Here is a 27539-nt window from a genome sequence, read left to right as displayed (position 1 = left end):
TTATAGATGCCACTGCATACTGCATAGTAGTTCCAATTCTTTGCTAGGTTCCCTTGAATATAGTATGTTGTTTCTCCGTCTTTAGCATGGCAAGGCTCCTTAGAGTTTGCCTGTGTGACTGGATTAATGAAAGAAAAGTAGATGCAGCAACTGGAACCTGAGTTGTCACCCTAACCTCAACATATTCTAATAAAATAATTTCTAGTTCGCTGCGAATTCAGCTTTCTGTAGCATTTGCTAAAAAAGCAGGCATCATCTTACGCCTTTTCCTCTCTTTACTCCATTGCTCTCTTGCACCATATTGCCCCTGTCTTTGTGATCAGTTGTCACTTCAATTCTGCTTGAGCAGGGTTAGCTGGGTGCCTCTCGTGTGCCAGCTTCTGGGATGGCGTAAGAAGACAGTCGACATCTAGCTGTTGCTCCACTTCCTCCTGTCTGCCACTGAAGCTCTTTCTGTACGGGTCTCTGATGAATCCTGCCGAGAAGGGCAAGCCGTGCTCTGGAGTTGAAGAGACGAGGAGAGGAAATGGGAGAGGACTGAATTCAGGAGACGCAATTGAGCTGGAGTTTCAGTAGAATTCAGTCAAGTGCAGGCGCAGGGTAGGAAAACCCCAGGGGGGAGAAAGCACAGAGCCTGCTCAGGCGAAGGCCAGCGGCTGAGGGGACTGTTTGAAGTGAGAATCAGGGCTGCTGTGGGAGGCTGTTACGGAGGAGTCGGGATCCAGGCCTGTGGAGCTTGGATTAAAGAATTATGGGTTTGGGAGGCCCTAAAAGTCAAGGCAGCGGGGGAGGGGCTTGCAGTTGCGTTTTCAGCTGACGGGTCTGGCTGCCACGTGGAAAATCAGTTGGAAACATGGAAAATATGTAAGAGGTTGGAAAACCCCAAGGACACAATTGTGACCTTACAGAGGGGACACATGAGGGTCTAAGATTGGAGCTGACAGTGGAATGGGAAAAAGCCAGTCTATCTGAGAGATGTGTCAGCACTGACAATACATGCAGGCTGAATGGCTGTGGAAAGGAAGAGAAAGGAGAGTCAAAGACGATTCTTAACAACAACAAAAAAGCCTTTGCTAATTCCCTGAGTCTCCCTTCTTCGTTTTGACCTTGCAATGACGTCCTTAATGCAAATGAAAGAAAGCAGCCTGGGACTGTGACCATTTTCTGAAGATACAGTGAGTTGATCCAAGCTTCCCTCCTTCAGCCTCCCTGTAGCTCCCACATGGCGGCTGCATGGATCTTGGACAACTCACAGGCTTGAGTCAGACACACCTGGTGGAGCGCCACCTGCTGGCCCAGTCACCTCACTGAGCCCCGCAGCCTCTCTTTCACCACCTGTAAAATGGGATAAAATACTTCCCTCACAGGATTACCGTGGGGACTAATGAGATCACGGATGTGAAGGTGATTGCTACAGTCCTTGGCACTCAAAAAATGTTAATTTCCTTTCTTCAGATCGCTTGGTGGCTTCTGGTGTGTTTAAAAAACAAAAGGAGTGCCAATACTTTTACTTTGTTAAACTGTATGATGATGTTCTCATCTCTTCTTTCTTTCTCTGCATTCTCTCTGCTTCTCTCAGTTCCTCATCAGTAGCATGAGGTTAATAATAGCACCTCCCCTGTGAGTTGTTTTGAGGATTAAGTTAATTCATGTAAAGTGCTTGGAATAGTGTCTGGTACATTGAGGAATATTTTGCCTTTTATTTTACTCCATGCAGCCTTTGGCACTGAATGTTGGGCATTGCTTAGCAGATGCTGCAGGGGAAAAGTTGCAAATGAAAATCTTAAAAAATTTTCCACGCTTGCCAATGTAAAAACACGTTGATAACTATATCAGTCAGGGTGCTGGCAGGAAAGTGGAGACAGAGGGTACATTCAACTTGAGTAATTTGAGGAGAGCTCATTAAAGGAACTACAAAGATGTGGGTAGATAAAGGAAACCAGCAAGAGATGGTGTGGTAATCCAGGCTAGTCACAGTGATGACTCATGAGCCATCACCATCTTTAGGTCTCATGGGCAAGGGAGGAGGGGTTACCAGAACCTGGAGGCAATAGCTGTATGGTGGGGCCTTCTTGACAGGAGCTGCACCCTCAATAGAGAGATACAGCCAGCCCAAGGCAACCTGGCAGGGTGGGAGCTGGATGAATGAACACCCCCAACCTCATTCTCCTCCTGCTTCCATTGGTCAAATGCAATAGGAAGCTAGAAGCCAGGGGAGTCCTGACACAGTCCATACAGGTCAACCTCTGGAGGACAAAGCAAGGTAGAAAAAGGTGGAGTAGATCTGGTGGGGCCAATGAGAGATGGCCAGCACAGTCATACTTCATGTTTTTAATTGCATGATTATGGGGGTCAATGGAGCCACTGGCTTGTCAGTTTCTTGTTCCCACCAAAGGAGTCTGTTGACCGGGAACAATTTATCAGTGCAAACATGTCAATGCTACTAAAAGGGGGAAGAGGGAGTCCCTTTATCTTCTCTCTCTTCTCCACTCAGTAGCTGCAGAAAGACCCAGAGCCCTGGATACGCATGCCCTGCCTATTCTGACTGGGTTTTTGTTTACAAGAAAAGCAGAGGATTTTAGCATCTAGGGAACATGCCCCTTAGCTCTGGGTATCTTGTCCGTCATCAGGAGAGAAGGGGATGGAGGAATGGGCTACCAGAAGGGTGGTGGATAAAATTTCTGGAGCTAAGAGCATAGCCCTGAATAGTACTTTGAAACAGAGATGGCTGATATACCAAGCACTAACCATGTCCCTGGCACTATGCAGGAGCTGTCCACACTTACAACAGCCCCATGAGATGGGAGCGTTCCCCCCATTTCACATATGAAGAAATAGAGGCTAAGAGAGGTTATGCAGCAAGCCACATGGCCAGTTAAGTGGAAGGGCCAAAATCCAAAGAAGCAATGAGGGCTTATGATCTCTATGCATTACTGGATCTCTCTTCCTGACCAATATTGTCTAGGGGTCCTGGTACAAAGGTTCCAGTGGTCAAAGGGAGTGAGAAACATATAACATAACCTATCTAAGAGCAGACCCTCAGTGAGTCTGGGTGTACCCAGGTGTAACCACGTCTCCATGAAGTGTTTTTATTTCTTCTCTGCCAGAATGTGACTTTGAAGAAAATCATCTCTGTGGCTTTGTGAACCGCTGGAACCCCAACGTGAACTGGTTTGTTGGAGGAGGAAGTGTTCGGAATTCCCACTCCGTTCTTCCACAGGATCACACCTTCAAGAGTGAATTGGGTGAGCTGAGGACAAATGGAGTCCTTTTCCCAAGATAACTGCTTCTGCCATCTCCTTCCGCCCCCTACACTGGCCTAACTGTGGCTCTGTCAACAGAGATGGAGGAGAAGGGAGGGTGAGTAGGGACAGGGAGCCTGGTGGAAGAGCAGGGAAGAGTAAGCCATGAGATAGAGACAGGCTACAGACCTGAGCCTAGAACTAAGGAGAAGGCCACCCAGTTTAACGCTTTTCTTTACCTGTGACCTGGTCTTGGTATTTTATCGTTTCCATTTCATGTTTTACTTTCTTATCTATTTGTTGTTCAATATTTCTTATTTCTAAAGACAAGGCTGGAATAATCCTAGGTTGCTTTTCTCTAAAATAGATAGAATGGCAGGAACAAGTCCTTAACTTCCCAAGTGGCAATGAGGTGAGCGAGCGGTCCCAATGATTAATCCTGAATGCGGTGTGCAACAGGGCCCCCTAGTGGCCATGTGGGCTGGTTCTCTGCAGGGAAAATGGGTAAGAGAGGTGATCAGTGAGCAGTCAGCTTTGAGGGGAAAGCTTCCATGGAAAGGAGACAAGGACAAAGTAGAACAAGAGAACAAAAGAATGCCCCAGAAGCCATTTCTTTAGGTACATCTGGGATCACCTACACAAGGAATTGAGATTAGAAAAAGACATTTTCACTTCCTTCTTTTAAAAGGAAAGAAGGTTTAGCAATTTTGAAAATGGCCAAAGATTGAGGTTTCCACATGTATATCCATATTTTGGCCCTAAAGACACACAGCTTGTCTCCACTTGTGGCCACTGTAGGGGCCACACTATAAATGAGTGTTATGTATAGAGTAAATGATAACCAATCATGACAGATTAATCCATGAATCTACATGAGCATTTTTAAAAGACAATTGGATTAAAGCAAAATAATAGAATGTCACCACCTCTTGAGATCTTTGTTTAAATGAATAAAGCAACTAACAATCTCTTGGGGTTTCAAGAAAATAAAAGCAAGGTGACTTAATTTATGGAAGTAGGCTAATTTTGAGATTGTTTTTCTGCCATGTCTTAAGAATCTAGTTCAAGGAGTAGAGAGAATCTTGAAAGACGAATGCATTAAAATTGTAATAATCCTTGGTGTCATTATCACAGAGGTATAAGCTTAAGTATGGGAAAGTATTAGAGAACTTTTCCAAAATCACTTAAAAGTTAGTTCCAAAGTCAGATCCTCTGGGTAACCAACGTCATGATCTGATGATCGCTTGTTCAGTACATCATTTTTATCCTCAGTGATGGTGAGGACCAGCTGGCTGGGGAGAACATGGATTTCTTGGAAGAGGCAACAGATCTGTGGACTGTTGTGAAATCATTCATTTGACTGTGTTACCTGAGTGAATTCCGTCCTTTGAAGAGTGTATCACGCTAGTCCTCCCCCACTCTCATTTGTGACCATAGACCATTCTGACCGTATTTGTGTCAACAAGAGATAGAGAAAGAGGACCAGGTTAGGAGTCAGAATGCTGTGCTCCAGACCCAGTTATCAGAGCACTGTATTACTCTGGGCAATCCCTTAACTTCTCAGGGTCTCCATTGGCCTGTTTGCAAGTGAGGAATTTGAATTTCATGATCTCTAAGATGCCTTTGAGTTCTAATATTTTACTCTTCTCTCTTTACCTAATGCTGTACATCAAATTCTCCAAATTCACCACCCATCGAGATCTATTTCCAAAATGTTTAGGGTCCCTCCTGATTATAAGCACCTTGCGTTTGGCATTAGAAAAAAAAGAAAAAGGGAGGACTAAGGGGTGAGAAAAAGAGGACCTGGGTTTTCTCCTCTTTTCACGAGAAGGGTCAAGAGAGAGGCGTGATGGTGCCATCACCTCTGAGGAGCACTAAGACTTGGCAGTAGAGTGCTGTTACCCCAGCCACAGGCGCTTGCTTCTCTTTTCTCCCACTCGCTCTCCCCATCCCTTCGCCCCCTCTCCATTTTCCTATCCTTTCTCTTCTTCCTTGGGTATTCTAAAACACCTCCCAAAGGCACATAGCTTTGCCCACTGCCATTGCTTAGTCCCCTGATGTCAATACGGAATCCTAAAGAAGCAGCTGACACTGGGACTGAAGGGAAGAAATCTAAGGAGACCTTTGACCTCCCTTCCAGCAAGTCGCAGGTTTATATAGTCAATCTAGGCAGAGCCCAAACACCAGAATGAGACTTCTTCATTGATCACTCACTTATTCATTCAACAAACATAAAATAACCACTTTGTCCAAGTCAGGTATTCTTGCATACCCTGGTGATCCAGTAGCAGTCACTGACCTCAAAAAATCATAGGAACCAAGTTTTCAGAAATGCTGTTCCCTTGAATACCAGTTCTTGAGTATAATAATCTCTATATGAAGAAAGAAGGGCTATAGGTGATCAGATGTACTGGGGAAAACCTGAGTTAAGAAAGCTAAACAGATTTCTTTATTTCAGGACTTCTCAATGCCTTTAATCTAGTTCTATGTTGATGTATATTATGGCATTTCTCAAATTATCCAAATATGAAAATGCTATGTAAACATGCACAGTGATGCATGGCTAATAGAGGTATGAAATAAATATATTATACAGAACCACTGAAAAGTGAGAGACTACCTTGGTTTTGGGATGCAGGGAAGGCTTCCTAGAGGAAGTAATATCAGAACTGGAATATGGCCAGATGGGAAAGGAGAAGATAAGTACAGCATCTGCAAAGGTGGGTAGGCATGGGAGTGGTTGGTTGTCTCTATGGTGGAGAGCATCTGAGAATGCCGGTGCGTCTGATGGTGGCAGAGCAGCCCCTCCATCCCAGGTTATGTTCCTGTTTATGATGGGCGGGGAGCCTGGATGCCTGCATTCCTCTCGGTTCATCCAATTCTTCTCAGCTAGTTCACCCCAACTTCTCTTCAACTTTTGGACTGATGGTTTGCCCAGTCATTAGCCAAACAGCCCTCTCATCTCCACCCAATGCACAGACACATGTGCACACACACATGCACACTCATTCACACTTCTCGCGCCTGGACTCCCACGTAGGATTTCCTTCTATATAGGATGGGGCTAAAAAAAGATGAGTTCTAAAGATTCCAAAATATTTTATTTGAGAAGTTCTCTGCCCATGTGATTCAAAGATTTGACCAGGAGATCACTCTTGAAAAAAACCCTCCAATCTTCTAAGTAGGAGAAGTTGCCTTGCTTATTACATTCACCTCTATCCGGTGTATTGATTTTCCCTGAGCTCTGTCAATTTGGGTGGCAAGTAAAGATTAAATGTTCAGATGTCTGCCGCAGCAGCAGATTTTGCTCCCCATAAACTCATCTCATGTTCATTCATATCCTGGAAGGAGCTCATCACTTTACTTTCAGGTGAAAACTGGAGACGCGAACAGCAGGGGTGGGGGAAGCTATGTGCCTGCTCAGAAACCACAGAGCTGCAGAGAGGCTGAGGGAAGCCTTCCCAGGAGGGCTCTGGCCCTTGTGTTGTAGAAAAGAGAACAGTGAAAATGATATCTGAAAAGTAGGATGTGGGTATGTGTTTTCCTTCCACACAAATTTGTGTGTTTTTAACAGTTAGCCCAAACAGTGAGTCGGAGTTTTCAAATGTGTACTATGTCTCCAAATTATTTTTCTAATTGAAGTATAGTGACATACAATATCATACTAGTTTCAGGTGTACAGCATAGTGATTCGATATTTATGTGCATTATGAAATGATCACCATGATAAGTCTAGTTACACGTCACCATGCAGTTATCACAATATCATTGACTCTATTCCCCATGCTGTACATTACATCCCCATGACCTATTTATTTTATAACTGGAAGTTTGTACCTCTTAATCCCCACCACCTAATTTGCCCACCCCCTACCCTCTGGCAACCATGAGTTTCTTTTCTGTATCTATGAGTCCATTTCTGTTTTGTTTTATTTGTATCCAAATTCTTGTCAGATGATGCAAATGGCTAAAATAACGCAGTGAGAATTGTGGTGGGACATCTTTGGAATCCTGGCGGGGATGGGGTGTTATCTTGCTTTTTCATGTTCTATTCTGATTCATCACATATGGATTTTTTTTCTTTGTTCATATTTTACAAAGTGAAATAAAATCTTTCAGGAGGTAACCTACTGACAGCTCAGATCATTACTGTTTCCTACCTGCCTTAGCAAAAAGAAGATAATTGCCAGAAAAATAATAAGGGAAATATATTTCTTTGCTGAGATTTTTTTAAATTAAATCTGCTTATGCTGCCACTCTAGAAGGAGCTGAACAAGGCTTTCAAGCCTCAAATAAGGTCAGAATTATTTTATTCCATCAGAGACCATGAGATGGATGGATCATCTTTCCATAACTCATGGCACTCTCTTCTCATTTCGGCTCAGATTGGGCTCAAGCGTCATCTTAATGGCACCTGTTCATTCGCTCTCTGCATTGATCCATTTGGCTCATTGCAGAGCCCTCAGCAGGGAAGCAGCTTTTTTCTCTCACCGTTGCCTTTGTGCAAACTCTGCTGAATCTGCTTTCTCTGCCCTTTCCAGTCACTTTCAGGTATTAACTAACAGCCTCCTTTTCAAGGATTGAGTTCAGTCAACTCAAAACCTCCACATCTCATCCCATTCAAATCTTCCCCTAGCCCGGAGCACAGAGTGGTAGTAAAGAGAAGGGTTTGTGCTTTGTTCTCTATCCTTCTTTCCCTGGCTCTTCCCTTCCTCTTCCTTTGCTCACTTTGCTGCTTCTGCTCCTCCAGGGTTGGGGGAGGCATGATGGGAACAGAAAGGGAGGGGAAGGGGACAAAGGGTTTCATGTGAACAGTGCTGGAGTTGATGCCCTTCATACTGCAGGTGGCCAGCTGCTGGCCATTTCTCACACAGCCAAGGGGAAACCCACCTCACTATCCCCAGCCAGGGATGAAGCACTCTCTGGGCGGCCGTCTGTGAACCCCCTTTAGCACCTGTAAGTAATGGGACACCCCGCCATCTCCTTTCCGTTGGAGCTAGCACCCTGCATGCAGTCCTCTTGAGAAGGGTCTTCAAGGCTGCAGCCCAGCTACCTTCCGAGTTGTCCACGTAGACTCAGGGAGAACTCAAATTTTTACTCCACCAAACTCTGCAAGTACAGCTTGCTGGCAACAAAATCCTTTCTCTGCACTCTGCCCCCACAGGTCCCTACAGCCATCTTGCCTTTAGATGTATGCATTCAAGAGTCAGGCACCAGCCTCTGTACCCAACAAAATCCAGTTATCACTGACCAAGTTCTCCCAGGAACTGTGACCACCCTCCTCTTGAGGTCCAGGGCCGTCATAGAACCCAGGAATTTCTGTAAGCATGGCTGGGGGTGAGGTTAGATGGCAGTTTCCCTCCTCCACCTCTCTGCAGTGGTTGCCTTAAGCCCCCTCCCTTGGATGAAGGTAAGAAAGGGGAAGCATCCCCTCCCCTTCTCTTGGGTTGTTAAAAGGAAACACGTGGTAGGTCAGCTCCGTAACAACTCTCCTCAAAGAAACTGTCTCCAATATCTCTGGTCCCTCTCTGGCCTTGTCATAGATACAGGCTAGAGGGGAGAGATGGACCGAATCTGGTGGAGCTGGCTTAGTGCCAGGTCGGCCACAATGTAGCATATTCTGCATTAATGGTTTAGCACTACTCTAGAAAACAGAGATACTTGTCACCCATCGTTCTTGGCACTGAGGTCTTAGCAGAGACTAGGAGAAGCCCCTCTTCATGTTCATGTACCTTTATGTCATTTCTGAAAGCTTTTTATACAAAAGACTATAGTCTGACTCTTTTACGGTAAAATTCACCCAAACCCATAGAACTAAAAGTTCATGAATATAACTGTTGGATTTATAGACTGGGAGAGCAAGCACAATAGCTTTTTGTCTTTGGGTGCTGTCTCCTCACAATGGCAGCAGACCAGTGGGTGTTTCCAGCTGGCATACGTTTCTTCAGACCAAGTTTCCCCCCTTACCCAGGAGACAGCTTGTCCAGACAACCATGACACAGATGCAGACGTTGCAACCGGAGCACAAATGTGGCCAATGGGGCCGAATCACAGCTGAGTCAGAGGACGCCTTTGGCATCACGGCCAAGCCAAGGGCAATCTTTGTGGAATGCTGGTTAACCAGACTGTTTGAAAATAAAAACTCGGGAACTACCATCAGAGTTCTTTTCCTAATCCAAGGGAAAATGACTAACTACCAGGGGCCACTGGTTCCACATGAAAAGTTGAGCTCATCCAGAGGGCTGCTGCAAGGACGGGAGAGTCCTCTTCAGAAGCAAGTGTCCATGTGCCATCACTGCAGCCTTCACCCCAGAAGGGCCTGAGCTGGGCTGGCATCACTGAGAGTCTTGATCGTTCAACAGAATTGGAAATCGGTGTTTTCTCTAGAAACTGCAGGTTTTTAGTGTATCAGAGAAAAATAGACTGGCTCCCAGTCTGAGTATGGCAAAGTAGCACAGACTTCAGAGGAGTGACAATAAACTGCTCAATTTTTCGTCTTATGGGGAACCCATTGCCCCCTTCATAGACTCTTTCATTTCTCATTGAAGTTTTAATACTTAAAAATCTTGGTGGCCTGCAAGATCCCCAGTGATTTGGTTGATTATATGATCCTAGCCACCTAGGGTCCATCTATACCTAGTTTGATCCTACTCAGACTTAAAGGATCTGATAAAAATATCCTCTCCCAGAGGCTCTAGAACTCTGGACCAGATAAGAGGGTTGGCCTCACTGAACTCGGCAGGAAAATTCTCATAATGCCAGGCACTAGACAAAGTTTGCCAAGAGCTCCAGGCTACTTTTTTCATTCTCCTTGGAAAGGTACACAGAACGGTGCTGCACCCACCCAACCATTTGCTTCTCTTCTCCAGAGCAGATTATACCCGATGACACATACTCAGCCTGGGCTTGTTGTCATTGCTCCAGCCTGGCGTCCTGAAGCAGACACCTGGTGATTTCTGATTCATCCCAACCCCTTCAGCAGAGATGAGGAACTATGATGAGCCACATTTTGTTTCCCAGTGAGAAACAGCCTTACTCAGATTGTCAGTAAATAGTGCGCAACCTCAGCAACGAAAGAGTGATGGAGAGGAAAAGAGGAGGCGACAGAATGTGGTCTAGTCTGGTGGTTCCACATGAGACTTGGTGTCAGCAGTCCTGGTCTTGTTCCCAGCAGCCTGTCTGACTCACTTTGAGCAGGTCACATTCTGTTTGCTGGAGGTTTTTTTGGATCAGAAATGTGATTGTGGCTCTCTTGGCATATTATCTTGTACATGAGTTGTTAATGAGGCACTTTAACTGCAAATTCAGGGATTAGAATATTGTCTACACAGCAGGTGAGTAACTAGCCTTTGAAGCGGACTATCAGATATCTGTCAACTGTGAGGAAGATGAACGTGTGGGGGGGGGTGGTGAGACACACTCTAAGCACAGTTGTTGTGCGCTCTGGAAGTACAATGAATAGTTTCAACTGCATTTGTGTGGTCTCCCCCAGATTCACTGAGAATCTCCTAGAACCTTTGGAGGTGCTTCTCACCCTGGATAGAATGATCTCTCTCTTTATGGCTGTGTCAGGTTGGGGCTTCCAGGAAGCAGACACTAAGGCAGGATTAGGAGGGAAGGAGATTTGCTAGGGGAAATGGCTGTGAAGGATAAAGGGCAAGTTAGCTGGAGTAGCTGGGGCCGGGCTCAAGGTCTCCACTAGGTGTGGTAGTCCCAGTGCCTAGGAGCCTCAGCGTTCTTAGGGATCCACAAGGATGTTTTAATTTTATTTATTTTAACCAGGAAATTTAATCAGGGAAAAATGGATATAATAATAAGAAATATAATACATCCACCTTAGGTTATAGTCATCTTTATACCAATGCAGTCATACAATATCATTTTTAATATTTTTTATGGAGTAAGGGGCCCACAGCAGCCAAAGTGCCTAGGGCCAACGAAAGTCTTAACGTGGCCCTGTGTGGGGAGAGCCTTCAGCACAGGGTGGAAGGCTGAAACTTGAGAAGGAGAGAGGCCAGGCTGTGGGGGACTTGCCGAAGAACCCAGATCAGGCGGGATGGTCCTGCTCTGGTACCCCTGCTGTGCTTGGTCGCAGGCTGAGAACAGCTCAGTGTGATGTGGCCTTGGCACTCCTGCTGTTGCGGATCCCAAGATGAGGCAGCTGGAGGCTGTCAGTCAGCTATGGTCCCTGCAGCAAGTTCACTTGAAGGAGATGTCAGCAGCCCACCTCCATGGCCCCCACAATGAGAGATAAGGAAACAAAGTACTATAGCTCTTCTCCACCCACATTCCCAACGGCATATCTTGGAAAGGGGTTCTGTTCCATTGGTAAGACATATTACAAAGGGCATTGACATCCTCTTTTGACACTCAGACAAGTTCCGAGTGAGCGAAGGCATGTTCCAGGGGCTACCTGGCCACATGTGTTCTCCATAAGTGAAGTGTCCTAGTAGAGGCTGGCTGGCCACCAGCAGTGCTGTAGAAGGCATTGGAGCTTAGGATGGGGAGTTGTGGCCTTACCTGCATGTCAGAGGTTCTCTGATTCTGTTAAGTCTGACATTCTGATTCTTCCTTTAAAATCCGTCCCCAGAGGCAGCAAACTGGGGGCCCATTAGCCACTTCCAGCCTGCAGATGTGTTTATTTGGCACAGGCAAAGTTTAGAAGATTGTGGTGGGTGATGTAATGGGTTGAATTGTGTTTCCTCAAAATTCATATGTTGAAGTCCTAACCCTCAGAACCTCAGAATGTGAGCTTATTTGGAAATAGGGTTGTTGCCGATGTAATTAGTTAAGATGAGGTCACACTGAAGTAGGGTGGACTTCTAATCCAGCGTGACTGGTGTCTTTATAAAAAAGGGGAAATTTGGACACAGAGAGACGTGCACACAGGGAGAATGCCGCGTGAACATGAAGACAGACATCTGCTAGCCAAGGAAAGCAGAGTGCCAGCAAACCACCAGAAGCTAGGACAGTGGCATAGAACATACTCTCCCTCACAGCCCTGACAAGGAGCCAGTCCTTCCATACCTTGATCTTGGACTTCTGGCCTCCGGAACTGTGAAACAATAAATTTCTGTTGTTGAAGCTACCCCAGTTTGTGGTACTTTGTCACAGAAACCCTAACAAATTAATTCAGGGGGTATTATTTAAAATGGATAGATGTGCTATAAAAATCTGGATTTTGAGCTTCAGTGGGAAAATTTTAGTCAGGACATCAGCTTGGAGGAGAGGGCTGGGTTCTCAGGGATGGAATGGAGAACACAGGCCTACGCAAGGGACCGCCACTCCTTACCACCAGCTGGTTGTTACAACACGAGAATATGGGTCTAGCGCTATCAGATTTTCTGACTTTTCCAGAAAAGCTTGATTTCTCTTTCTTGTTGCCAGTGAAATATGGTTTCAAATACAGGCAACTAATTCATCACTCTATTTTCTCCCTGACCCACTCCACTTCAATCGTATACTTGATCTGCCTGGCTCCTCTGATCGTCTGAGCTTGTGATCTCTATTTATTCACAGTTGCATGACTTGGCGAGATGACCAGAGAAATTATATTTAAGCAAGGGAGATTATTCAGGGGGTTGAACAATTTGCTGCCAGGAGAAAGTAAGCTTTGATTTTTCCATCTTTCCCCTCTGCCCTGCTGAGGTGAGGACCTTTCTGAGACTATATTTGTGCTTTGAATAACCATTTGTTGAGGGCCCAACACATCCTGGGTGGTGTGCTAGATGAAAGTAAGCGTCGGGTATGTGAGTGCATATATTCTTCCTAATATCCTTCCTGCTATTTTGCCAAGGATAATAAGATTTATTACTAACCAGGCACCATGTAACAAAAACAAAGATATTAAGTTGTAATTGTTCTGAGCTTGTAAATAGAAAGGCTGTTCTATCAAAGCTACATTGCATAACTCCTCTGTCATTGCAGCTTAAATAAATTCAGACAAAAATGCTAATAATAATAGCTATCCTTTATACAAAACAGACAATGGGGAAAGCATGTACTAGAATCAGTAATGGCATTACTTTATTTCATTATAATTATGTTAGGCGATTGCAGTGTGCTGGGCACATGCCGAACACTTCACACACATCTTCTCATTTACTACTTATATCAACCTATGAGAGAAGCATTTGATGCTCATTCTAGAGATCAGAAAATTGAAGCCCAGAGATATTTAGTAACTTGCTCAAGGTCACAGGGCTAGTAAGAGGTTGGGCAGGATTCAAACTCAGTTCTTTCACTGCCAAGTCCAAGCTCTCCCCATTCTGCCTCACAGTTTCTCTGTTTCAGCAAAATGCCTCAACGGAGGTCGGCCTCTGGGTCCAGAGCCCACCAAGGCCTTGCCAAGAGTGACGTCACAAGTTTTACCTTCTAAATCCTAACCTTGTCTCAGTGTTGGTTGACTGACATGTTCTATTAAAGAGCTACAACTGGTCATCTAGTTTGAATTCAAAATCTTCATTTCGCTCAAAGCATACGTAGTGACACTTTGTGGATATTGTAAAGATGTACAGGAGGGTCTCCCTGCTCTCTTAAGAATAGACGGTATGCTTGGTATGCTCTTAGAAGCCATATAGCCCTAAGAGGGCTCGGGGGAGGAGGGCTTCGGGGTAATGGTCTGTTTCTTTCCACAGATGTGTTCAGCTTGGGAAAATTCAAGCACCTCACAGATGATAGATACACCTCTTTAACTATATGAAGTATGTTTTACTTTACTCAAAAGTAAGGAAAAGGGGCCGGCCAGTGACACAGTGGTTAAGTTTGCACGTTCTGCTTCGGCGGCCCAGGGTTCACTGGTTCAGATCCTGGGCGTGGACCTAGCACCGCTCATCAAGCCATGCTGAGGTGGCATCCCACATAGAAGAACTAGAAGGACGTACAACTAGGATATACCACTATGTACTGGGGCTTTGGGGAAAGAAAAAAAATAGAAATAGAGGAAGATTGGCAACAGATGGTAGCTCAGGGCCAATCTTCCTCACCAAAAAAAAAAAAAAGAAAGAAAGAAAAAAGAAAAGGAAAGCATGCCTTTAATAAAAACAACTAAGGAAAAGAAAAAGAATGGTTCTACTCTTGTATTTAGCAGAGTACAATGAACTCCATGTATTTACCTCCCAGCTGCGACAAGCCATGGCCATGCTTCTTCCTCCGTAACTCATTCGTTTCCTCCCCACCACTCCCACTGGATTATTTTGAAGTAAATCCCAGAATCGTACCATTTCATCTGAAAGCCCCCTAGTCTGTCTTATGCTGTGTTTTCTCTGTGTAATCTTCAGGACACTACATGTATGTGGACTCAGTTTATGTCAAGCACTTCCAGGAGGTGGCCCAGCTCATCTCCCCGATGACCACGGCCCCCATGTCCGGCTGCCTGGCGTTTTATTACCAGCTCCAGCAGGGGAATGACAATATCTTCTCCGTGTATACTCGGGACGGGGCCGGCCTTTATGAGGAGATCTGGAAAACAGGCAGCCCAGGGAATGCTGTCTGGAACCTCGCCGAGGTGGAGTTCAGTGCTCCGTACCCCATGGAGGTAGGTGTGCCAGGTGTGCCCCACCTGGCTGCTCTGCAGGGCTGCCAGCCACACACAGGCCTGGAGGTCAGGAGACTCGACAGTCTCACAGTCGTTCTTTCTTTTCTGCTGTGTCTCGATCCTTCTCTTTCCTCTCCCTTCCTTGGCCCCCTCCACTTCTCTCCCTTCCTCTGTATTTCTTTCTGCCTTCCTCCTTTGTCACCTTCATTTTCGAAAAAGAATATTTTTTCTAAGGACACATATGGAAAAGCCAGTCCACCAGCTAGATTTCTTGGACACACCGTCCCCTTGAACCTTGCACTGTGGTCGTGATGAGTTCAAAAGAGGAGATCAGTGCCTTCTAAGTGAAACTCCCTCTTTTTTTAAAAAAAAAAAATTTCTTATTTTTAATTGTATTTATTTTATTGAAGTCACATTGGTTCATAACAGTATATAAATTTCAGGTGTACTTCATTATATTTCAACTTCTGTATAGACTGCATCGTGTTCACCAAAACTAGTTTCCATCCGTCACCATACATGTGTGCCCTTTTAAGGGGTAAAGAGAGACTCTCTCTTGAACTTCCATTCCTGAGCACGGTTACGAAGGTTTCCCTTACTTGAAGGAATAGTCTTAAGAGATTAAAAAAACACAGCTTATTTTCTTCTTTTCTCCTTTACAGTATAAATAATGTCATAAAATCAGAAATAAACTTAACGATTGTGGCCCTAATTTGAAACAAGCCTTGGTGCCTTCGTCTTAGGACTTTTTATAGTTACGTGAGTGAGAAACGTCCTTTGCAGAAGGATTAGAAAGTTCAGAGAAGCAAAACAAACTAAAACGCCCTGGGCCGACCCTGCAAGATGAGAACTGCTAACACTTGGGTGTTTATGTTGCAGACCGTTTTTCTAAGCACGTATATTAACACATACCTGTATCTAGGTATGTAATCCACAACAAACAAAAATCCAACAAAGTAGATTCAACTATCCCCGTATTCCAGATGAGAAAGGGGAAAGGGGAGAGTCCAAGAAGTTTGACATTGTTTTCTAGGTCACACGGCTGCCCTAAGGCTGGAGGAGGAGGCCCAGCTCTGTCTGGGTACCCCGGAGGACCTCTGGAATCAGGGAGCACATCATGGTGGTGGCAGATTTGGAGCTTTAAGTAGAGTCTTAGTTACCACAAGTTGTTGATAGCCCCTACTTTTCACTCTGCACTTTTTTGCAATATTTTCCCTAGCTGCCTTTAAAGTACAGAAGGAGCAGATTATCCTCTGGATGCTGTTCGGTGGGGCCATCTGCTCGCCTGATGTGGAGCTCCGGAGAACCTTGGGGTCGCCTCTTGGTTTTTTGCCGTGTTCTGCCTGCTGATGGCGTGCCTGCCACTCCCCTCACCTGCTTCTCATCCCCCTCCGCCGCCCCCCTTCAGCCCCGGAGAGAGGACAATGCTTTTTGCAGGATGTGTGCTATTTCCTCTCCCAAAGTCTGACCGAGCCTCGACGTGCTCTTGCAGCTCAGTGGAAAATTTCCTGTGAGTTTGGGTTACAAGGAGGAAAAGAAATGCACATGCTGCTTCAGACATGTTTCCTCCTGTTGAAGGCCCATGAGTCACACACACACTGACGGCGTTTTCTTTGCACACTCCTTCCATCCTACAATAAACTCCTGGGGCGACATTGGGATGCGTGAGACTTCGCTGATTTTTTTTTAAACCAATGCTTGAAAAATTCTGGTCACTACTAAACTTCAATATCTATCCTCTTGATTCACATGTGTGCGATTTTGCTCAGTCTGAACTCATTATGCTATATTTTCTCCTGGTAATTGCCAGGAAAAGAAACGTATCCTGCAGAAATCAGCAAATTTAGTGTCACCATATTCTCAAATGAATTTTAAAAAGGAAAACAAGCATTCGAGACCCTCTTTCTGAAAAAGAGAGCAGCACATGGGCTGTGATTAGCATACTGGCAGATTAGCATATTCTGATGGAAATATCATTCTCATTCAGCCTACTCAGTAAGATTAAGTGCTGTCATTCACTTTCTTTATCAGCTGGCACCTTGAGAACGAAATGTCATGAATCTGTGTTGTTTGTAAACTTAATTTGCTCCTTCTCATTTGTCCACATCTGTTCCCTTTGTTCTCAGCCCTTCCTAGTTCACCAGAGACAAACTTCGAGGGTCCCCCTTGGATTTTGCAGAGTCCAGGCACCGGGTCTCTGTAAGACCATCATTGTTAAGCTGAAAGGCACCTTAGGAACCAAACTCTTTTTTTTCAAAAATGGAGAAGCTGAGACCTGGAGGAGAAAAGGAACTTGCTAGAGCTAATTAGTGGCTAACTGGGCTTAAATCTGAATATGAGTTCAAGAGGGAGTCAACCTGGAGAAAAAGGCATGAATTTAGTTCAGAGCTCATTATGCACCTGACTCCGTGCTAGGATTTTTATATACGTTATCTTATTTAATTTCTTCATCAGTCCTACAAAGTAGGTGTTATTATGCCTATTTTATGAGAAAAGTGAGGCCTTGAGAGGTTAAGCAACATACCCAAGGTCACCTAGCTTCTAAGTGACGCAAATGGGATTTGAACTCTGGTCAGTCTGCCTGCAAGACACCATTCTCTTCAGAAGAGGTTGAAAACCAGAAGCCTGTGGGCCAAAGCTGGCCCACAATGACTTGCCTGGCTGCTGTGGTTGTGTTTCATTGTTTGTTTGTTTGGTTGGTTCTTTGTTTTAATTTTTAAATTAATTGCTGACATAAAAAATCTAAAGATTTCACGTCAAAATCTAGCGATCGAGGTCCTCTTGACAATGTGGTAGATCCAGACATATTGGGCCGGATTTCCCACTCATCAGCAATTGACAAAGCTGAGCAGCAGCCCCCTTTAGACAAGGTTTGCCTTCTCCATTTCACCATCTGTGCCCTGTCCTGCTGTGTCATACCGAGCCCACGTCATGTATTTGCATTGCCTGCTGACCATTGTAGGCTTTTGAGTTTTAACCCCTGCTCAACACTGTATCTTCTCATGTTATCAATTCACAAGTGTGGACTGCACACCTGGGTGGTTCCCCAACACGGGTGAGTGCTGTGCTCAGCACACCTGATCCCCATGGTCACAGGCAGAAGCTGTTGATTGAAGTCAGAATTAAAGTTGATGACAGAGACAACAGCTGAACTCATAAACCCCATGTTCTTTCTAACCATTTGCACATGCCTGGACTTGCTGACATCCTGACATCTGTGCACAGATTCCTGGGTCTGATTTTGCCTTGGCCATCAGGGTAATCATCTCTGATTGCTACATCTTTGTCCAGGACCCTCAAATAGAATTCCACATATGAAGAAGAGAAAGGGCCTCGGAGGGGCTTAGTTCTCTGTGAAGGGCAGGGGAGAAGCTAGCCTGCTTTCTGCAAGTAGCCTGTGGTTTCTTTCATTGAGGTTCATCATGCAAACTGTCACTTCTGTAGTTTGTCTGAAAGTGACATAGGTACTTCAGCTGACGCTCAAGGGAGGGGAAAACATTCACCAGTAAAATATAACTGAATGCTCAGTATCCACTCTCCCTAAGAGACTGTGGGTTGAGGAGCGAGCTGCCCAAACTCCTATATTTAGGAACACGTTTCCTTAAGTACTTTTAACTTGGCCTCAGCTGTCTTGACTGACACATCATTTTAAATCATGCTTAAGAGCATGTAAGCCTCAGGGGAAATATGTGAACCTGTAGCAATATGTCATTTTCCTCTGCAGGTTATTTTTGAAGTTGCTTTCAATGGTCCCAAAGGAGGATATGTGGCCCTGGATGATATTTCTTTCTCTCCTGTTCCCTGCCAAAATCAGACAGGTAAGCTTTCCTTCTTTCTTCTTCCTCACATTCGGAATTTTCCTTTCTCAGTAGATGCCTGTGGGCAGGACTTGCTTTAATTCCTTCTAATTTCCTCACCTTTCCTGTTATCTCATCCTTAAAAGATTACTTAACCGAATAGTCATTTTTCTGGTATATTACTCTTTTTTTCCCCTCACAGACTGAATCTAATTTTTCTGACACCACCGGCCAGTGGTCATGTGCTAAGGAGCTTTCATCCTCCCTACCTTCTCGGAAACGAAAATTAAATACTACTAACTCATTCCCACCCCATCTTTCTCTTTAAAGGATATCTTAGGTTCATAGACAGGTGAATGGATAGGTGAAGAAAACTCTCAAAATCTACTGAGTAGAGGGGCTGGCCCCGTGGCCGAGTGGTTAAGTTCGCGCGCTCCGCTGCAGGCGGCCCAGTGTTTCATTGGTTCGAATCCTGGGTGCGGACATGGCGCTGCTCATCAGACCACGCTGAGGCAGCATCCCGCATGCCACAACTAGAAGAACCCACAACAAAGAATACACAACTATGTACCGGGGGGCTTTGGGGAGAAAAAGGAAAAAAAATAAAATCTTAAAAAAAAAAAAATCTACTGAGAAGAATTATAAAATCTCTTCCCAGTTTTATATATCCAAACCTATAAATGTCCTCATGTTTAAAGATGTTAGTATTTGGTATTCATTTCTATGATGGTTTTTGGCTAAATATATTATCTTCGATTTAATGTCTAAGTGAACCCTCAAATATTTTATCATGGCCAACTTTGCAATTTCCATTAACTTGATGTTTAGAAAATAGGAAATTTTTACTTTCTGGGAAAATAAGTAAGCAAATCGATTCAAAGCGAATTAGAAAAAAAGTTTTGGAATAAGAAGGATGGCACTATATTAATAATAACTCAGATGAATGTAATTGACCTTCCTTTTAGTGAGTTTGTTTCCTTGAGAGGCCCTGGGGAGACTCTGTGGTCATCCCATCTTATTAATGAGCCCTCCTTCTGGGTTTTGAAGCCTGGGAAGTAAACTTTTGAACTTGGCCTTTGTAGCCTGATTTTTAATTAAGATAGAGTTGGTCTCCAATGTAATGCGGTTTCAGATATATTCTATAAGCAAGGGGACTGAAAAAGATACTATTTTCTACTTGAGCTAAACTGTTACCCCCAAATTAGAAACACTGCAATTTGCTGAAACCAAATATTATTTTTTACTAATTCTAATTTAAAAAAAAAACTAGTGAAACAGAAACTGACTGGATTTACATATTTACATATTTTCATTGAAATGATTTAATCCAAACCGTAATCAAAGATTACATGAGTCTCTAAATTTGACAGAACACAGAAACCAAAATTGTTTTACTTCTTTAAATCTGATTGCTCCCTAATCCCATCAGTTGATATTTCAATGATGTTAAATAGTAGTTTCACAACCTCTTTATCATTAGTTTTAGAAAGTTCCTTCTTTCGGACACCAGGCATTTACATTGAACTTGATATTTCCAAGTTATACATATGGGTGAAGAGGTGTTTATTCAGTATCTGCACTGGGTGGAGGGTGGGTGGGAGGTAATAGAATCTACTGGACCACCTTGGAAGTAACGTTTGGAAACACTCTCCCTTTTAAAAGATACAGGATATACATGAGCTCTTTCCTACTGAGTGGTGAAAGAAAAAGAAGGATTCTAGCAAAATAGGGACCATTTATTGAAAGGGCTGGTGGCCTCTCAATCTGTAAAATTCAGCCCTCATAAAGACCCTTCCTCCTCAGGGGCCGCCAGAGATTCACGTTTTTATATAGTGAGGTTAGCCAAGCCTCCCTATGGGTCTTGAGAACTTCCCAACGTACCAGCTTTGCTTTCAAATGGTTTAGTTGCATGCTCCATAGTGTTATGCTCGAGACCCGGCACTTTGGATTCACATCCCTACTCTGCCACTTACAAGCTATGTGACCTTGGACATGTTAATTAATTTTTCTGAGACTCTGTTTCCACATTTATAGGACAAGGATGGAAGAATCTGTTCCGTAGAGTTGTCAGGAAGATTGATGAGTTAATATCTGTGAAGGCCTTAGCAGAGTATGGCACGCACAAAATGCTCAGTTATGAGACTTAATATTATTTACTTAATTTTTGGAAGACTCCCATCCATTTCCTGGAGAACAGGGAGTCAGATTGAAATTAAGGAGAACCAGCACTGCCTCTGTGGATGTGTAAGCTAGAGCCTGCTTTGTGCCTTTCATTGAGCAGCTGTGGACCAGATTCTGAGTCTTAGAGGCTGAGCCCTGGTACTTCGTCTTACATTTCACAAATAGTTTATACCCTTCTGGTTCGTAACAGGTGCCAAGAATTTTTTCTTTATCTTGGTTAGCTCCAGACTCATTGTCTCTGCTTTTCCCAGCTGGATCTAGCATTTTCTCCCCTCATCTTTCTAGTAGGCTGAGACGGGAATTCTTTCAACACATGAAGCGTCTCGTTCCCACCATCTGGTTGGGCTTAGAGTTAATCCAGTCTCCCAGACCTGAGACCCATCGCGTAGTCACAGGTGTTAAACACCAGTGTCATGTTGCTTCCCAGATGTTCCCCTAGGATGCTTCCAGAGGACAGTGAGACTCCCTCAAACCTCCTCCCCCTGGAGTTGTAGCACTTGCCTTTCCTACCCAAAGACCCCCCCTTCACCTCCACATTTGGCCTAGGGTCTAGATCATTGGAATAAGCTCCTCTTTTGGTCTACAAGTTCTTGAATGCCTAAGAGGTGATTCCATCCTCTTCTAGGAATCCTGCCTTCATGCCCAACCCAAACTGACAGCCCCACTGCTCTGCTCTTGGCACCCAGCCTCTTCTGTGGGCTTGGGTCCGCCTCACACCCAGGCCAAGGACTAGGAGGATCCTGACACTCATGGACATACCTCTCAAAGGACATCTACTGGGCCTAATTCCCAATACTGACCATTCACCAACAGCACACTGCCCAGAGCTCTTGTCTAATTGGAGGCCTGGCTCCAATTGTTGCCTAGGATACAGCTGAAGTTGCCACAGCCTGCCTTAGCTCAGATGCCCTCAAGGGTCTCCACAGCCTGGTCAGTGGCCCAGCCCCTGCTCCATCACAATTCCTCAATCTGGTGCCAGGTCCCACTCACTCTCTTCCCCAAGGCAGCTTTGAGCTGTCTCAGCCTGCTTTCAGGCCGGCTCATGCTAAAATAAAGCTACTGTGCACATTTAACAATCTCAAGAGCACACTGCACCCCAGATCGCTCTAGCACTACAGGGGCTGGTGAGCCTTTTAGGTTTTGAGAGCTGAGAGTGGGTTCATCTCCACGAACTCCATGGAGCAGAGGAAAAGATGAGAAATGCTCCCAACGATTCTTCTCAAACTGTAACACTCTCCACCTGATTAGATTATTTTCAAAGCCTCTCATTTCCCAAAAGTTCAAATGTCTGAAAGTAAGTAATTAACTAAATCTTACATTATGATGCTTTTTGATACCTGCCTCAAAGGGATTTTATTTCCTTTTTTTTTTTTTCCAGATCAACTGAGGCTTAGGGGCTTCCAACAGCCTCTGATGCCTCCCTATGCTTCAAATATGTTGTTAACACTCAGTTGTGATTGTCACTTGACCCATGCTTCTGAAACAAGCCCGAAGCAAAGGCTTTCCATCCACCCCAGGTCTCTGGGAGCTCACTTTGGGCCACAAACAGGCCTTCTGGCCCCATCTTCAGGAATCAGATACTGTCTTGCAGTAGAGGAAGCGTTCTGGGTGAAAAAGATCCAGGCTTTGAATTATGCTTTTGAGATTTTCTTTTTATCAGACCTTCTCAGGACCCTAGACAAATCCATTTCTAGGACTAGGTATTTAGCAAAAGAATATAATCACATCCTCAGAAAAATCTTTTCTGTGTGACACAGTTTGTCACCATGGAGACAACTGATCCTTGCTGACTTTCAAGTTTTAATGCCACCTCCCACCCCTCCTACACACCTAATAAATGGGTTATGGTTCTCCTGTGGCTGCCCAGGGGGATAGTCCTTGGGGTATATTCCTGATGAGTAATTTCACTGACCTGCCCTTCTCTTTGTGCATGGCTTTTGGGAGTGCCATGCCATTTTCTGAGCTAGATTGCCATCTATAGATTTTGAATTTTCATCTGCTTTTTCATTACCAGGTGGCAGAGGGATGTCTAAGACTGGAGACCATCATGGGGTTTCCCATGGTCTCAAATCTGCATGGGAGGCTGTCAAAGGATTGTTGTTTGTATGACATATTAATTTTTCAAAGACTTTATCTTCATGGCTTAAAGATACTCCCTGATGTTGACAGAGTCAGGCCGAGCAGTGGGTGGGCTAATCCACCGATCTTAGAGCATTGAGAATTCTCTTCATTTCCTTTTCTCCTCTCTGGCTCATCAGGGTACTCTCCTTGTACACTCGCTAGGGCATATCATCTGAGATACAAGCAGGTTCCAGTTATGTAGGAACATTTTCTTTCTATTCTTTTTTGTAATGTGTGTTAGTCACTTACTTTTTTTAATTTAATGTTTTTAAAACTCATTTTTGTGTCATTTTAAACTCAGACAAAATTTGCAAGAATACTATAAAGAACTCCTCTGTACTCTTCACCCAGATCTACAAATTGTTAACGTTTTGCCACATTTGCTTTATCAACCATTTAAGAGTAGGTTGCAGACATTGTGTCCCTTTACTCCTAAGTACTTCAGTATGTATTTTCTAAAACCAAACACATTCTCCAACACACTATGGGATAATTATAAAGTTGAGGAGATTTTGACACTGATACAAGGTTATCAACTAAATTATGGTCCATATACCAATTTTGCCAGTTGCCCCAATAACATCTTTTATAGCTGGTTGTTTTCCTGGACCAAGACTGAATCTCGGCTCCCTTGTAGCATTTGGTTGTCATGGCTCTTTCATCCCCTTTAGTCTGGGCCAGTTCCTCAGCCCACTTGAAGGGTTTCCTGCTTTGAAATTTGGCAGATTGAGAGAACAGTGAGTGTTTGTCTGTAAAGAGCTCCCTGTTTCATCAGATCACTGCTCCCAGAATTCATAAGTTTTTCTAGAGATGATTTCCCAGTTATTCAATACAGTGCCCTCTCTCTGGCCCTACAGGTTAGACCAGTGTATGTCAGCATGCAGGACAGGAGCACGCTTGGCTACATGGAATGTGTCCCAAGCTGTGTCAGTCACGTCCCCTCTGGACTTGAAGGGCCATCTGAACAGCGAAGTTCACAGCTACTTGTTAGGACCAAGTTATTCTTGAAAGAGCAGACATCTTTATGTTCCATTCCCTCCAGGCAATCTGGAATGAGGTGATATTTTTAGACCAGGGTGAATGATACCAGAACTCAGCAAAAGCCAAAATAATAGCAGTATAGGTGATGGAATTGGTGTGACTTTTTCAACAGTGTGATGTATACTGAGTAATGATTTTCCTCAAGCAGATCAGCTCCTACTCCTAAGGTCAATTATAAATAGACAGCGGCTGTGCTTCTGACACAAACACTGAGCAACAAAGGAAAATTAATTCTGGAAAATATTATTTCTAAAATGTCTTAGAGAGAAATTAAGAATTCCTTAAAATCCTTACCTTTTTCTTTCTTTGTAATTTTGTATGAAGGAATTCTGAGTTGTGAAGAAGTATGTGAATAAATTCTCCCAGTCTTTACATCATAAAAGGAAATTTCTTTTGAAGTTTTTTATTTTTATAGAGAACGTGAACAGAGCTCCTTCCTTCCATCCCTTTGGGGAGGAAAAAAACAATTTTCCTGTCATGCTGAGACGTTGGTTGGATGCTAACCTGTCAGCATGTCATTAGGATAAAAATATTGTCTTGTGTTTTACTTCTTCAGTCTCCCTGGGCACAAATGTGTGCCTGTTTGTCAACCAGCTCATGTAGTCGTTTGAGGTCCTGCGGTTTGGCTCTCTTTAACTTTGGTTCTCCTTTGCTCAGAGCTTCCTTTCAGCGCGGCAGAAGCAAGCTGCAATTTTGAGGAAGATCTCTGCAACTTTTACCAAGATAAGGAAGGTCCAGGCTGGGCCCGAGTAAAAGTAAAACCAAACATGTATCGGACCGGAGACCACACTTCAGGCACAGGTAAACCAGAAATCTGTCTGGGTGGGGATGTTGGGATTGGGGGCTGGGAGTTGTATTCATGCTCCATTCACCATGCTTACTCCACACCTGTTAAGTTGCTGACTTTTTTTTTTTTTTAAAGGCACTTGTAAAGAAACAAAGACAATTGGTAATCTTGTCTTTGACCTTTTTTTAAAATTGGAATTCAAGTTGCTATGCTAGGAAAAGTATTTGCAGTTAATTAAATAGCCAAACCTTTGGAAATTATCTTGCTCCTCACTTTAGATGGAGAAATACCTTTAAAAAGCTATTAGATTCCAATTACATGAAGCATCCAGAATAGGCAACTCCATAGAGACAGGAAGCAGATTAGCTGTTGCTAGGGGCTGGGAAGGGAGATGTGGGGAGTGACTGCTTAATGGGTTCAGAGTTTCCTTTTGGGATAATGAAAATGTTCTGGAACTGGGTAGTGGTGGTGGTTGCACAGCATTGTGAATGTACTAAATGCCACTGAATTATATACTTTAAAATGGGAAATCTTGTATGTATTTTTTTTACAATAAAAAATATATTGTGGGGCAATAAGAGCTATTGGAATATGTTGGTGGGCACTTGGATATATCTACAAGGAGCTCTTAGAAGCCAGTTTGTGCTCCCCTTGAATAAGGATTATGTAATCACTTTAATGGATCCCTTGTGAAGCCCACTCTGGTAGAGACTGATGGAAAGGGACTGTTCTTGAGGGGTTAGTGTCTAATTCATTTATTCAACAATTATTTATGTACTCAGCCCCAGGGTAAGTTTACCATAAAGCTGATGAAACTTAAGCTGCAGGACCCCTTACTTGTACAGGCCCTGGCAAAGGCGTTGCAAGGGGCCCTCACAATTTTATACTTGTAATTTTGTGCGCTTTTCTTAGAGGTTGCCTAACTTGTAGGAATACAGGCCCTACAAAAACCTGTTCTGACCTTGGCCAGACTAACTCCTGGGGGATCCAATAGTGAGCAAATCAGGTATGAAGCCCACCCTTGCTGGCTGACAATCATTAGAGAAACATTAGACAAATATATACACAAATAACTTTATAATTACAAGATGTAGTAAGTGTTATGAAAGAAATGAAGAGTGAGCTCTGGGAGAGAAAAGAGGAAAGAACCTAATTGTGATTGGGGACTCAGGGGAGGTTTTTCTTAGGGGAGTGGGTGTTAGCCGGGAGAGTGGGAGCAATCCAGCAGAGGGAACAGCATCTGTGAAGGCTTTGAGTTTGAAAAGAGCTGGGCACTCCAAGGAATTGGAGGGTTAGTGTGGCTGCACTGTGCGGAGGAGAGTGGAGGAAAATTAAGTTAGATAAGGAGATAGATCATGGGTGTGGCAGGCCAGAGTAAGCATTTGGGATTTTATTATAAAGGAAATGAGAACCACTGAAGGTTTTAAGAAGACAAGAGATTCAATTTAGGGTTTTTTTTTTTTTTTTTTGAGGAAGATTAGCCCTGAGCTAACATCTGCCGCCAATCCTCCTCTTTTTGCTGAGGAAGACTGGCCCTGAGCTAACATCCGTGCCCATCTTCCTCTACTTTATATGTGGGATGCCTACCACAGCATGGCTTGCCAAGCGGTGCCATGTCCACAGCCAGGATCCGAACTGGCAAACCCTGGGCCACAGAAGTAGAACGTGTGTACTTACCCACTGCACCACTGGGCCGGCCCCTCAATTTAGGTTTAAAAAGGTTGTTCTGCCTGGTGTATGGCCACCTGTATTAGTCTACTAGGGCTGCCATAACAAAATACCACGGACTGGGGGGCTTAAACAACAGAATTTTATTTTCTCACAGTTCTGGGAGCTAGAAGTCCAAGATCAAAATGCCAGCAGGGTTGGTTTCTAGTTGGTTCAGGAAGAGAGAAGAGACCACTCTTCCTGGCTCGCAGATGGCTTCTTCTCATTGTGTCTTCATAAGGTCTTTCCTCTTCTGTACATGTGAAGTGGGAGAGAGATCTCTGGTGTCTCTTCCTCCTCTTCCAAGGACAGCAGTCCTATGGGATTAAGCCCCAACCCTTATAACGTCATTTAACCTTAATTAACTCCTTAAAGGCCCATCTCCGAACACAGTCACATTGACAGTTAGGGCTTCAACCTATGAATTCTACGGGGTACGAGGCACAACTTAGTCCATAATGCCAGTCCTGTTAAATAACCAAAGAACCTTTTGCCGAAAGAATTAAATAATTGGGTAGAACTTGACTATATAGCAAAGACTGCGGCAATGGAAAGAAAATTGATGGGGGGAGAAACAGAAAAAGAAAGTAGGTTCTAGAGCTTATTTATGTTATTTAGGAAAAATAATTATCCTTTTTTAGGGTCCTTTTCTTGCACAGAAAAGGACTTGAGAGAGATTTTCTGATTGAATGACAGGCTGAAACAAAACAAATTTTGTAGGGGACCCAGTTCAGTTCCCAACACCATTCACATGAAATAGCCAAAGTTCCACGGAGTTCCAGGCCAGCCTGTCACCTCTCCCTCGCCACTGATCACTGCAAGGATAGGAAGGAAAAGTCTGCTCTGGGCCTTCCATTCACTATGACCCACTCTAGGTACTCAATCTAAATCAGCTGGTTGACCCAGGCAGCTGGGAGCCTCAAGATGATTTCATCCTTTTTGTTTCATGCAAAACGTAAATCCTAATTGATGACTGGAATGTGAGCATATGCGGTTGGAAATCTGTCCTGGTTTATGAAGTCAACTTAGAGTTGGAGAAGGTTTATTTGCAACAGAGTCACATCAATGTAATCTGTTCCTTAAGCCACAGATATTAGAAAATGCTTTCACTCATTTAAAGCCTATGG

The 27539-nt window shown here is 44.0% G+C and overlaps 1 protein-coding gene across 3 annotated transcripts in view; it reads left to right on the top strand.

Moving 5' to 3' along the window:
• Positions 1 to 27539, top strand: part of MAMDC2 (MAM domain containing 2) — a 148473-nt gene that overhangs the window by 66092 nt on the left and 54842 nt on the right. For all 3 annotated transcript variants that reach the window (XR_011497505.1, XM_014845994.3, XM_044756647.2), the window contains exons 5-8: positions 3108 to 3245; positions 14522 to 14778; positions 18503 to 18596; positions 24576 to 24719. Coding sequence is in view for 2 of the 3 variants with exons in the window: in XM_014845994.3 (XP_014701480.1) it covers positions 3108 to 3245; positions 14522 to 14778; positions 18503 to 18596; positions 24576 to 24719 (633 nt within the window). In the remaining variant the exon portion in view is untranslated. The remainder of the gene's footprint in view (positions 1 to 3107; positions 3246 to 14521; positions 14779 to 18502; positions 18597 to 24575; positions 24720 to 27539) is intronic.

The sequence above is a fragment of the Equus asinus genome, chromosome 23, assembly GCF_041296235.1.
Source record: "Equus asinus isolate D_3611 breed Donkey chromosome 23, EquAss-T2T_v2, whole genome shotgun sequence".
Taxonomy (NCBI): Eukaryota; Metazoa; Chordata; class Mammalia; order Perissodactyla; family Equidae; genus Equus; species Equus asinus.
This window is presented reverse-complemented; position numbering and strand designations above follow the sequence as displayed.